The 14,333-nt window shown below is 42.3% G+C and overlaps 1 protein-coding gene across 7 annotated transcripts in view; it reads right to left on the bottom strand.

The window, feature by feature from the left end:
- GLT1D1 (glycosyltransferase 1 domain containing 1) overlaps positions 1-11,701 on the bottom strand; it is a 41,215-nt gene extending 29,514 nt beyond the window's left edge. Inside the window, exons 1-3 of one of the 7 annotated variants that reach the window (XR_015277859.1) lie at positions 10,950-11,106; positions 4,247-4,395; positions 2,165-2,270 (exon numbers count right to left, since the gene is read on the bottom strand). Coding sequence is in view for 6 of the 7 variants with exons in the window: in XM_086856487.1 (XP_086712613.1) it covers positions 2,165-2,270; positions 4,247-4,395; positions 10,950-11,017 (323 nt within the window). In the remaining variant the exon portion in view is untranslated. The other 6 variants (XM_086856483.1, XM_086856484.1, XM_086856487.1 and 3 more) reach the window with 6 other exon arrangements.
- Between the last annotated feature and the right edge of the window lie 2,632 nt (positions 11,702-14,333).

Below are 14,333 nucleotides of genomic sequence, written 5' to 3' on the forward strand. Positions count from 1 at the left end.
CAGTGTTGGCTGGACCCTCAAATGGGGCCATTTCTGGAGACCCTCAGTCTGTGGAAAAGGATGTTTGGATGCCTCCTTCACTCTGCCTGGCCAAACTCCTTTCTTTAATTCCTTCTGGAGACACTGAATGTAAAACAGAGTCCATCACACATTGCACTGATGATTCAGTGCTGCCTTTTCATGTAATTTCTGAAGTGTTTCTGTCCTGGGCTGACCCTCTGACACCTTAAAGGCTCGAGATAAAGCACCACAGCCACAACCAGGACAGAGCTTCTCCACTGGAGGGGTTATGTCCTAATTTGGGGGCATGAAATCACAATAATTCATTAGAATTCCCATAAATTATAATTATAACCCCTACTTTTGTTTGCCAAACAAACTGTATTCCCCTACATTTGTTTTGTGGGATCTGTTTTATGGCACTCCAATGAATTTCATACACACAACTTGACAGCTTTAAGGTTATTAAAGCCTTTGCAAATGCTTGTTTTGTCAAGTTGCACATGCTCCCTTCCCAGATTTTGTAATTATCCTTTCAATACATCACATTAACAAGCATAAAAAGATGTTGCTTCTAAGTCTACAAAATACTGTTCAATTGGAAAAAAAAAAAATACCCTAGAGGAGTACAAGCACCATTTAGAGGAATTTGATTAAAAATGAAACACTCATAAAGCTAGAAAGTGTTCAATAGTTTGTTTTATGGAATGTGGTGGGATATTGTACTGGACAAGTAATCTACAATTCATGATGCTTTCTGCTTAGAGCCCTGCAATCAATAAAGAAAAGAAAAAAAAAATCAATGTTTCTTTTAATAACTCTGCAATGAATAACAGCAGTGATGCTGCTGGAGAAGAGGCACTTTCAGGATAACTTCTGGAAAACTGAGACACTTTTCCTGTAGCAGAGAAAATATTGTAAACTGCATAAGGATGGAGTGATACATTGTGAAATACCACAGATAATTCAAGCTGTTAAGGTATACTTCAGGTTCCCAACTCAATATCATTAAAAAGCATTCAGCAAAGCACAGTTTTTGTGTTAGCTGTATTTGTGACAGACGATATTTTAAACAGAGATGGATCAAATGGACACACTCAGAGATTGTTTTTATGTATTTCTCACTTTGCCCAGTGCTGAAATTTATCTGACACATTAGATAGCTTCTTGTTTTCCTTCAGACCTGTTTAAAGAATAAATTCTGATTATTTGATAACAAAAGTAAACAAGTACATGAATTTTACCCTGAGTGGGACCCTTAAGCTGCTTTCAACTCCGAGTCCCACTGAGACAGGAGAACATGCCCTAATGATTTTCCAATGAGCAGTGATTAAGAGCTGTCTTTAAAACCTGTTGGCTTCCCACATTTTATAGGGGATTACAGACAGAGCAGCACAGCTCTGCCAGTGTTCAGTGAGCCAATAACAGCTGGAAAACAGAGTAGTGTCAGCAAGGGTGAAACAGGAGGGAGATTCTGCTGCAGATTCTGCCTGAGCCAAAACCCACCCTGCTCCTTGCAACAAGAATCCTCCCCCAGCATGGCCCCAAACACTGCTCCAGTCAACAAACCTTTGGATCAGGCAGGAGAAAACCTCTTTTCAAAACTATGAAAAATGCTCAGAAGTCTTTTGGGCAATTTCCTCTGGTTTGTGATCAGTTCTACGTTTGATATCTGTCATTAAAACTTTCCAGACTTTAAAACACCCTGAAAATTCTCCCTTGTCATTTCACCTAAACACTGAGAGAATTTGCTTAAAGGCTTTGTTTCAGTCTCTGCCTCTCTGCTCATGGATCCAGGGAAAGGACCACAATAGGGGGAGAAAAAATAAAAGGAAAAAAAAATCTGTTTGTACTTGAGGGATGTGCTTTTCAGCCAGGCACTCTGTCCATGAGCTGTGTGAGGAACAGAGCAAACACAACACAGACTGCACACAGACTGTTTCCTGATCCAACTGAATCTGATCCCCATCACTGAATCACAAACTAATCACAAACTAATCACAAACTAATCACAAAAAATATGTAAAGATCACGAGGATTTCAACAACTCCTCTGCTGCCCTACACATCTTCCAGTGATTCCAAGTGTGTCTGGAAAACTTCCTAAAAGATCTGCCACACAAAAATACAATTTCCTGTGATAAATCTTTCCCCCGTGCTCTTACCTGGCTTCCTGCAGCACTGCTCCCATTACCTGGCACTTCTCTCTGCATTTGATATCTTCATTGACATCTGTCCCACCAAAGATGATTCCAAAAGGAATTCTGCTCCCTGCAAAGCAGTGGCTGCAATGAGAATTTTCCCAGCGTGTCCACGTGAAAAAGCACACTGATAATACTGAATCACCTCTGTGAGCAGAACTCTTTGAAAAGGAAACCTGGAGAAACTTGAATTTTTATTTTTTTTAGCACTGAAACCCTCCCAGAGTAACTCTGAACTTTCACAGGACACCAAACCAAATGGGAAACAAATGTTGATAAGGATAGAACACCTACCATAGATTTTACATTTGCATTTGAAAGTTAAGTGAGCTGTAAGATCAGGATTTATTAGCATTGCTAATTTCCTCATTACTAAATGAGAGAGCAAGCAAAAAGAACGAAAGATTAATTACCATGCTGGCTACTTGGAGAATTTCCTTGGCAGTTGTTGATATTCCACTCTAATGTTTGCAGGTGAAGGGAATTAATGTGCACTATCAAAACACCACTGCCTCTAATCTTCAAGAGACAGGCTGTCTGTAATACATTATAAAATATGTATCACCTCTTTAATAAATTTAAAAAGTAAATAATTCTTGTGTCATCCTTTACGTGTGTTGATCATGTAAACAGAATTTCCAGGATGAGGCCAAACAGATCAATAGTGTGGCAGCAATGGCAGTGTGAGGGTAATCATTAAATTCCTAAATCTCCCAGGAGCCAGGAATCACTCTGAATCCTCTCAAACACTTCTTTCCTCCCAAAAGTCTGCTGAGATGATCACAGTCAAAGAGTAAAAGCTATTGCAATCTTACTGTTACTGTCTTGGCTTTCAGATTTTGGTTTATTTTTCTTTCAGTTACTGCAGATACTTTTTAGAACAGTGTAACTGATTTATATAAATATTTATTTAAATATTTAAATCAGTGTAACTGATTTATTTAAATGCCTGAGCTTTTGTAAAGTTTTCAGGTCGCTTGAAAAGCTACAGCAGCAGCATTTAGGCATTGCCATTCAAGTTCAACTCAAAATTTCACTCCAATAAATAGTTAAAATTCAACTTTAACTTTTGTTCCTCAGGAAAAATCCCCAAAAAACAAAAAAAGATGGTTCTCAGACTTTCCATAAAGCTCTTCCAAAACAATCCAAGGTCTTGTCAAGAAACCAACCATCTCTCTATTCCAACAAGCCTTAATTGATATGTTAGCAGAGCTCATTTTGCAGACTAACTCCAGACTTGTATTCTAGGTCCCTGCTGAAATCAGAGCCCCTTTGGAACAAAGGAAACCCAGGCAGAGCAGACATGATAATTCAGGCTTTCTGCAAAGCCACCACAACAAACTGAAGTCTCCAAAGCAGCACAGCAGAGCTCACCCTGAGACCCGAGGGAAATATGGAATTATGTCTTTGTTGCAGTGGATGGATTTATACAACACAGAGGTGCTCTCAGAAAGGATGCACACTTGCAATTTCAGTAGGTGACAGTGGCTGTAATTCTGAGAGCCAGTGCTGCTGCTATGTCATTAATGGCAGGCTAAAATTTTGTTCTACGTGGCTAGAGAGAATAGAAAATTTTATTATTTGTCTGATAACATCCTGTCTCCTATAGTTTAGCTGACAGGAATGTTATTTCATGTCGAAAAACCCTGACTCATTTTAGAGCAAAAAAAAAAATCAAATTAGCCTCCCTGCTTTCTTCCATTTGACCCCAGCTCTACTTAGCCAAGCCATTTTCCTCTGAAAGAACACATTTGCTGAAAGGATCCTGATGTTAAGGTAATGCTCTTATCCTGATGTACTTAAAGTACTTAATTATCAAAAGCACTATGTGGTTTAAAAGTACATTTATGTAGTTCTCTCCGTATCAGATCTCCCACTGAGAGAGATTTTTAGCATTTCTGAACATTTGCTGAAGTGGATAAACAGAATGAGGATATTCTGTGTGGGTTTATGCATTTACAGCCATTTATAACAGCTAGGATTCGTTCTCTTCCCTTGCAGGACTTCTTTAAGAGGTATTTTTATCACAAGCAGAAGGAGGATTACCTTGCAGCAGTCTGCCTGCTTTATAGAGGTGAATGGCCAGGGCTGCATCAAACTCATCTGTGGAGGTCAGATTTGCTATTTCAGCTGGACTCCCATACATGAAAGCATCTTTCAGAACACAGGTGTGACCTGCAGCATGGAGATGATCCCTTCATTATTGGAAAAAACAGAAGAAGAATGCAGAAGTCACTACTCATGTCAAAGGCACACCAGCAGATGAAGTAAATTAATCAAAATATTTTCCCTTAAACTTTGCTCTGATTTTCAACTTGATGCCATTTTTGTTCAAGCAGCCAGGAGCTTTTGCCAAGGCTGGGTTTTTTCCTGGAAGGTTTTTGTCACCTGTGGAGCCACAGGCATGGCCCCAAGCCTGGAAATCAGAATTAATGAAGGATTAATTAATTAACCCAGGACCCTGAGTGCAATTTCTGATGCTGAAACCCTCCTTTAGCAGTGAGTGTGTCACACTTTGCTCTCAGAGATTCTCAGACCTTCCCTTCTGCAGAAAGGACACCCAAGTGAAGAAAGCACAAATATGTCCAGCTGCTCAATGCTACAAAAATACAGAAAATAAAAACTGATGCATCAAGAAGGGCAGAGTTGAATGTTTCCCCTTCCTGTTTGATCATGGTATTAATTGCTTCTTGCCTTAGCTCACCCATTTATAAAACAAAGGATAACTGAAATATAAGCAAGAAACTACACAGAAGTAATTACACAAATACCTTCACAGCCTGCTTTAAAAATCTCAGCTCCAAAAAGAAAAATCAACAAATCCAAGGACAGGTTGGTAAATCAGCTTACCCATTCATCTTTGGAAAGAGTGCTTCCTCAAATTAAAACATTGTGCAAAGACTGTCAAAGCCAAGAAACTGATTGATTTAATAAACTTAAATTTTTAATTTTAATTTAATTTAAATGAAAGACAGCTTTACTCCTCTCCCTGAAACCAGTATCAGTTATCAATGTTCCCAAGAACATCAGCCAAAACACATCCAGGAGGAAATCTGTGCCTGCCCACCCTGAGTCTTTGCACTGCAGTGTCATAAAAACACCACGAGAATGTTCCCTGCTAATTCCAGATCATCACAGCTGATTTATTTCTCATCGTGTATTAATTGTTCTGGCATTAAAATCCTGCTAATTCACTGACTTCCTGGATAATGCTGGCTTTCATTTCCTGATCATTTCATAGCCTCCCAAGAAATGTCATTTTCTGTCCTGCAGAAGTTAGTCATTACTGCAGAAATTGCTGCTAAAAGTGCTGTAAAATGTCTGGAGGACATTTAGGATTAGCACCACATCAGCTAGAGCTCCACTGGCACAACATATGGTGCTAGATTTCTTCCTCATCCCAAAAAGAAACTCCTTTTAACTCCGCTGTTTGGAACAAGAGCAATAAATTGTGAGAAATACCAATAAATAATAGAACACAGCCCCATTTTAAGCTCCTTATTTACACTGCTGAGCAATTATTACCACCAGCAGCCCCATGAACTGGCTCTCAAAAGAGGTTCTCAATTTGTATCTAAATAATGATGCCCAAATGTCCCAGCTGTGGAGAGAAAATCTCCTGGGCAAACTCGTGCATGCATCCCAGAATTTCACAGGTGCTCATTAAACAGTCTAAAAGGGTTTTTTTTCCCATCAGTATTCCAATTACCATAAATCACTATCATGTACAAGCAATATGTTTGCATATTACAATTAATTTGAAAATAACTCTCTCAGGACATCAGGAATGGAGAAACTCAGCATGGAATTCCAATGAAAAGTGGTTATTTTTTTTTTAATGTACCAAGGATGACTTCTCCTCCACGCTTCCCACCTCTCCCAATCCCCCTGGGGAATGACAACTGTTTCAGCACTAAATAGAGAGGGACTCCCTCAAGTGTTCCAAGGCTCAGAAATTATGCATTACCTCTAGTATTTATTTGGGTTTTTTTTCTTTTACAGATTTTTATTCTACTCAGGAGCGCATAAAAAAATCTGCATGCATCTTTAGAAGGAAAAATAAGCAAATATTCCCAGAATAATTGAAATTCACAGGCTTAAAGGGGCCTTGATCCCCTAAACATTCCACTGAGTTTGGTATCATTAATCACAAGCTTCACATTATGCATATATGGAAATACCAGGGTGTAGAAGCTGAGTTACCAGGTATTTCAGTTCTGAAATTTACAACGTTATTTTCTTTTCTGAGTGGCTTTTCACCTCTATAACCAAAAGAAGCAGACTGTGATTTTCACACACACATGCTGCTACCAAGGAGCACGATGAGAAGTTCTTGCAGATGGTTTTTTAAAGACTGCTGTGTCCATGAAGTCCCAGATGTCCCTGAGTGCAGCCAGCACAGAGGAGACACATCATCCCTATCTCTTCTCCTCCAGGAAAACGCCTTGTCACATTGTTCTGCCATTCCATAAACAAATATTTTCTGAATGAGAAATAAAAATCAGCCCAGCTCCTGCTGCCTGGGAATTAAAGACAATGCTGAAGTGCCCAGTCTCAAGGCTCTGTTTCTATCCCAGCTCCAGCACAGGAGATAAATTCCCACCTGTCCAAACAAACAGTGATTATTCCTTGGATTGAGAATGTGCCTTGCCCCATTTCTCCCTTCTGCTGAAACTCTCATGGAAGCCAATGCCACAACTTGGGGAAAATAAGATTTCTAAAATGGAGCAGAGCTGTCAGATCCCAGATTTGGGGTGTTTTTCTAGGCAGAAAGCATCAGGGAGAACTTCAGCCACTCAGTAAATGTGAAAGAGCATTTTTAGAAGTACATGATGCTGCTCACTGCTTACACTGTAATATTTATACACACCTGAATATTGGACAAATATCCTCATTTTAGCATTCAGGAAATTAATTTCCCTTTTGTTTGGTACATTTTTTATATTCTTTGGAAGTCACAAAGCTTGTTAGTGGAATTTCTAAGCGTGTTTTCTGGCTCTGTGCTGTGTGCAGGGAGATCCTGCTGAAAGGTACAGCCCTTTTCTCTTTCCACTCTGAGATTCCCATCCAAAAAACATTTTTCTCTAACACATCTATGAAATACCAATCAATGTTTTACAATGTTTCATTTTCTATTCCCTACAAAACTGATCACCACTGCTCACTTTTCCTGGCCAGCATTCCTCCCTCCCTCAGCAGGAATCTGCAGTTCACAGGTTTTCATGAGGAAACAGAGTTCCAAACACAGCCTGGCTGAGGAGAAGGCACAGGAGTTAAAATTGTGATTATTCCTAAGGTACTATGGCTGTGAAAGTTGCTCAGTTTTCTGTGATGTCTTCCTTTCAGAAACATTTATGTTCTAAATTCCAACTGACACCGATCTAATGGAATTACTTGCAGACAAAGAATGTTTGATTTCCAAAAAGTTCCTGGTAGGTGGATACACTGACACTTCTTGAATGGCACAAAATAGGCTTCATCCAAAAATATTAATTATCTCTTTCCCTCAGCTGTCTGCTCTGCACAGCAGCTGTGCACAACTCCTGTTATATTATATATATTTAACTATACTGTTAAACGTACATGGCACAATTCAGAGCCATAAGTGAGCAGAGTTCATTCCACTGCCTGTGAGACACCCAGCCACACCTGGATACTCACAATTCCCACTGAAGCTCTGAGCTGAAACCCTGCTTCATTTGCTGTTCTATTCATAAATTATCTTCTGCTTTTCCTAATTGTTAAAACAACACAACCTTCATTTTATTTCCCTCTCAAGCTTCTCCTTGAAGCAACACAGACAAATTGCATTGGTGTGAGTCAACTGTGACTAAAATTCACTGTGAATCACAGAAGTTAAAGATGTGAGCCAAGATGGGGACCAGCTCCTCCTGTCTCTGCTCTCAATTCTGCAGCTGAGCTCCAAGGACCAAAGAACTCTGCAAAGTTTAAACCTGTGCTAAAAATACAGATTGTTGTACTGTTGTGGCTGCAGATGAACACCTGTCCTGCAGGTTCCTGCTCTGGGAATGGCCCTGCAGAGCCAGCAGGGACCTCCAGAACCTGAGAAGGGACCTCCAGAACCTGAACAGGGACCTCCAGAACCTGAACAGGGACCTCCAGAACCTGAACAGGGACCTCCAGAACCTCCAGCACCCCAGCAGGAGCAGCAGGGAGCTGCAGGAGCTCCCACACCTGCCCTGAGGACAGGAGGACCCCTGCCCTGGGAGTGCTCTCCTGTGGGATGGAGCACTGGCACTCAGGGCAAGGTGAAGCAGCAGAAATGTCTGGATCACTGAATTACTGCAGTAAATGTCTCAGCTCAAACCCAGCTGTCCAGAGGAATGATAAGTGCCGCTGAATTTGTGGTTTTAATTCTCTCACAGTTGATTTCCTGGAGATTTACAGAAAGGCTGTCTCAACTGGCCAGTTAACGAGAGGCAAAACAATCTCTCCCTCTCCAGAAAACATTTACATATTGGCAAAACAGTTAATCTAAATCTTTCTAATTAACCTATTAATTCCAGATTTCTATTCCTCCTCACTGCATGAAAGATCAACAAAACATTTCAAGGGGCAGGGAAGAAAAATTTATTTTCCTCCTTGACATCCTCTTTGATCTCATTTCTGAGGCTGAACAAAGACTTTTGCTTAGTGCTGTATTCTTTATTCACTGCTCCTGTTTTTTAAGGTGATTAAAGATTATGCACACCAATAGGAGTAAAGCCCACAGCACATTTCTTACACCACTTGTTCTAGCAAGTTGATTTTTAGCCAAATTGGATCCTGGTGCCTTTGTCACCACTCACTTTAAACTCAGGAAATGAATATCTTATTTATGAAAAGATGAAGCAGTTATTGGAAGAGTTGTAATATCATAAACAGAGTATACTCTGTGATATTAAGCCATAAAATTAATCCATGCTGGCAGGTGTTCAACCCAGAGACAACATCACTGTTTCATTTATATTTAACCAAAAGTTCAGTATTTAGAAAAACTGAATAAATAACTTCCTAAGCACATGCACAGATACAACTGAAGGCAAATGTTAACTGCAATATGTATTTTATGTGTATTAACACACATGATCCAGAGTTTGCCACGTGCACACAACCTCAGTATGGCAGATTGGTGTTAAAAGTGACACAGCCACACACAAAGGTTTTGGGGTGACTTTTAATGGTATAAAGTCTTAAAAAAATCAGTATGGGATAGAAATAGCTGCACAGGATGGTTTTAGTGATGACCTAGCCTTTTAGTCAGGAATATGGACTTATATTATTAAATATAATTAATAGTATTGTTTATAGTATATTAATATTATTATTAATATCACAATCAATATTTTATTATGCTATATTATTAATTATTATTAATAATATAATATAATAAAATAATATTAATAATATAACAATATAATGTAACAATATAATATATACTATAATAATATTAATAATATAATATAATAATATAATAATAGTAATAGTATATTACTATTATATTATTAAAATTAACATTATATTATAATTAATATATTTATTATGCTATATTATTATTATTATTGATATTATTGTCTATAGTATATTAATATTATTAATATAATACTATAATTAATATTTTTATTATGTTATATTATTAATTAATATTAATATTAATATTATTGGTTTGAAATACCAAAACCTTCATCTTTCTCTGCTCTGGGTATCTTCAGAGCCTGGGTGAGCTACAGGACCAGCAGATATGTTCTGCCAGCGCCTTTCACAGCAGAGCAGCCCTGCAGAACTCTGAGGCTGCCCTTGGTATGGCACAAACTGTGGAAACTTCAATTTGTGAGGATGTTTCCATGCATAACATTACACGGGAGATAATACCCAGCTCAAGGGCAGGGAAAACTCGGCATAGCAGAATATCCCAGGAGATTCATCCGAAGAAAAACAACTAAACTGCGGACGACTTTTAGATAAGATGAAACCAAATCGTTATTTCGGGCCTCAAGAGAACGAAACCATTGGGAAATTAATTCATTTTTATAGCGACTTTTTTTTGATAGCTGACACGCGCAGGGAAGCCCCAGCAGCAGCGCTCCCAGCCAGCATCCTTTTCCCACATCCCAGGGAGCGCTCAAAGGGGACATGGGGAGCATTTCTGAGGCTGCTAGGAGCATTTCTGAGGCTGCTAGGAGCATTTCCGAGGCTCCTAGGAGCATTTCCGAGGCTGCTAGGGGCATTTCCGAGGCTGCTAGGGGCATTTCCGAGGCTCCTAGGAGCATTTCTGAGGCTGCTAGGAGCATTTCCGAGGCTCCTAGGAGCATTTCCGAGGCTCCTAGCCCGGGCCATTGCCAGCGCTGCGGCCGCGGGAGCTCCGCGCTGCCCGGTGCCTGTGGAGCCGGGATCAGCCGTGCCGGGCATCGCCTGTGGAGCCGGGATCGGCCGTGCCGGGCATCGCCTGTGGAGCCGGGATCGGCCGTGCCGGGCATCGCCTGTGGGGCCGGGACTAGCCCTGCCCTGCCCGGGAGCGGCTCCGGAGCCGGGCTCAGCCCTGCCGGGAGGAGCGGTCCCGGAGCCGAGCTCAGCCCTGCCCGGGGAACGGGATCAGCCCTGCCGGGAGCGGCCCCGCCGTGCCCCGGCCCTCACACACCCCCGGCCGGCCGGAGCCGCCCCCGTGGCGGGCGCCCGCCGGGCCCCGGGCCCTGCCCGCCGGGGCAGCCTCCCCACACGGAGCGCACCCTTCCTTCCCCCCGGCACTGACCGGATCCTGGCGGCCGTGGTGGCGTTGCCGGTGCGTGCCCGCAGACACGCCAGCAGCAGCAGCCTCATCGCGGCCGCTCCCTCCGCTCCGCCCGCCTCACCTGCCCCGGGCCCGGAAAGCGCGGCCCCGGCCCCGCGCGGGGCTGGGCCGGCCCTGCCACCCCGGCCACAGGACACCTGGCTACCGAGCCCGGAGCTCTGCGTGCCTTCCCACACCTCTAGACAGCGCTGTGTGTTCTCGTTACTCAGCCATAGAGATGATGCGCTCACACGGTGGCCAGGGAAACATTAATTCAGAGGCCTCCGAGGAGAGCATCGCAGCCTCCGGCTGTCACCGTGTGCCTCCCGTGAGCTGCCCCGGGAATACCGGTGGGAAAAACCTACATGTGGGTAAGATGCCAACCCCCAGAACAGCCAGAGGAATGTGCCAGTCCGAAGAACAAAGCAGTGGGATGGTCAAAGACCATCCAACATCAGGAAGGCCATAACGAAGCTGAGCCAAAGGTGTGTGAGAGCAAGGGGAAGGTCTGGCAAGAAACCACAGCAGCAGACAGAATCCAAAAATGCAACGAAACAGGGAAGAGAAAAAGAACAAACCTGAACTCTGGATGAAGCAAAACATCTCCCGAAGCAGCAAGGCAGTGTTTGGGATCAGAGGGGTGCACCCCAATGAGAGTGAGGAACACAGGAGAGCTGAGAGGGGCAGCAGGCAGGAAGGTGAGGGGCAGTTAGGGAGTGCCTTGGGACATTAACAAGAAACAGGTGGCTGATGGCAGATACACCTGAACGTGTTCCAACAGCTTGTAACGCTATTGAGAACAGGTGTGGGACATTGGTGGTGATGAGAAGGGGGCTGGCTGGACAGAAAACTCACTTTTTTGCTTATTGTCTAATTTGATTGCATGATGTAATTCACCCCAGGGTCACACAGATGCCAGCTTCCCCAAAGGCTGGAGAAGACAGGAAAAAGTGATCTTCAAAAACTGCAGTGCCTTGTTATTATAGCCTAAATGACTCTTCAAATTTCAGTGTCAGGTAGACAGAGAAAAAAAAAAATATGTAGAAAAATATGCCATGGGCAGAGGAATATTGAATTTAAACATTTTTGAAACAATACTTCTTCTAATAATTTGTGTGGCTTTCTGAGGCTAACAGGTGTTTTGGAATTGAGGCTTTAGAAGTGGTAAAAACACACACTGGAGTGGGTTCTGTAAACATTTTGGTGGGCAGGCTCATGTTTTGCTAACGAAAACTGCAAAGTGCTGCAAAGCTGCATCTCACTGAGTTCTCACTTAGATTCAGCACAACGTTATTTAGACCATTTCAAACTCCACTGGAACTAAAAATTTTGGCTACAACCTGGAAAGAGCAATAATGTTCTTCCAATAATGTTCAAGCAATCTTGCAGAAATGCTAGAAATAGGGTAAATGCTAATCTAAGGGCAGGCAGAACCCAACCAGTTTTGTTCTAGGAAGTGTTCCTGGCACGAAATCCCCCTGGAGTTGAGATGTGCGGGGCTCTTGTGAGTCTGGCCAGGGTTGCAGCCTTGGAGCAGCTGATGTGAAGCACATTTGGGTGTCTGAGGCTGGCACTGCTCCCACCTGCAGGTGTCACACAGGCCCAGCCCCTGCCACACTCCTGCTCCCCTGCACACAACACGGGTCTGGCAGCACACCCACAACAGCCTGGGCAGGCAGAAACGGAGATTCTCCAGGCAGGATGTGTGACTGTGGCTCAGAGAAACATGTTTTGGGTTAGCTAAAGCTCTCCAACTCATTTAGTGTGCAACACAAAGAAGACAAAAATGCAAACGTCAAAATAAGACAAAGCCTGCTCCATGAGGAATGAGGAAACTCAACCAGTCGTCTGAGAAATAAAGAGGAGATAAAGGAAACATTCCAAGAGATCTTACCATTTTATCACTATTTATGGTAACTCTGGCTTTGACTGAAAAAAATAACCTGGAAAGGTGCAGCATTGTATCTTGAAAATATGGACATGCATTAATGTATTCCTCTACAGACACAGCTGCATCCACTGTGGTCAGAGAAAGGATGGTGGATGTATCAGAAAGAAGTTTTAAACACACTGTAGCAAAGTGTTGTTGGGAGGAAAATTAAAAGCTCCTTCCTGAGCTGCTGCACTGCCAGAGAGAATGTTTGGGTTCTAACTTGTGAATTTCAGTGAGAGTACCCACAGCTCTGCAGCTGAAAACATTTTAATGTACATTCCAGCCACTGCCCAGCATTTTTAGGTGTTTGTACCAGCTGTGGGATAGCTCAACATAGAGATCTCACCTCACCAAGGTAAATGATGAAGAGCATAAAACATGAAAACAAGACACAGCAATTCAAAGTGTGCTTCATTACTTTGAGTCTCCAGAAAATACTACTAATACTCAAAGTGCAATCACTTTACTGTATTAATCACAATACTGTATTAAGCTAGGAAAAGATGAAATGTAACTTTATTACAGAATCAGTCACATTACAGTAGTCCACAGACATGTCTGTGCAGCTGGTTCCTTTTTCCTCATTGTCCTTTGTCATGAAATTCGTTAACTACTTTAGAGAGCAAATATATTTAATGAGTCATTTTTATGGCATATGCTATTTACAAAGGCCCATTATTAAATGAATATATTTACTTTTACAAGCATCACTTGCTCCACTACCAACACTGCCCCAAAGTAAGTCATGCCCAAATGTTTGGTGTGTAACTATATGTCAATTTAACTTTCTCACTGAAAACACAGAACCACCAGGGTCTTACCCACTTTGTTCCAGCCAAAAATAAGACTTCAAGATCTGCTGCTGAAGACTGTTTCATACATTCACAACCTTTGCCTCAACAGGTGTGATGGTGGAACTGCAGCACATCTTAGGGCTCTAATCTTACAAGTGCTAATTGATGCTTTCCCATTTGGAGCACGTGCTTTGTCCCACTGGAATCAGAGTGGTCATTCTCCATGTGTACCTGGATAATTCCTGCATGCCTTCCCACCCGAGTCACCAGGCACACCCTGGTGCTGGGCCAGGCCCACTGCTTCCAAACACACATAAAAACACACACAAACACACACACACAAACGCACACACACACAAACGCACACACACACACAAACACATATATGCATGTTCCACAGTGCACATTACCACCTTTTCCTGCTGAAAGGCCTTGTTGTGAAACAATTTTAAATTATAGCATTCAATAACCCTAAAAAAGCCCAAAGAGGATCTGGGGTCTGGAGCATCTCTCTTTTGAGGGAACGTGGGAGCTGGGCCTGTTCAGTCTCGAGAGACTGAGCAGGGATCTCTTTAAGGCACAGAAATATCTCCGAGTGGCTGCCAAGGAATCGGTGCCAGGCTCTTTTCAGCAGTGCCC

Source organism: Cyanistes caeruleus, chromosome 18 (assembly GCF_971803275.1).
Source record: "Cyanistes caeruleus chromosome 18, bCyaCae1.hap1.1, whole genome shotgun sequence".
NCBI lineage: Eukaryota > Metazoa > Chordata > Aves > Passeriformes > Paridae > Cyanistes > Cyanistes caeruleus.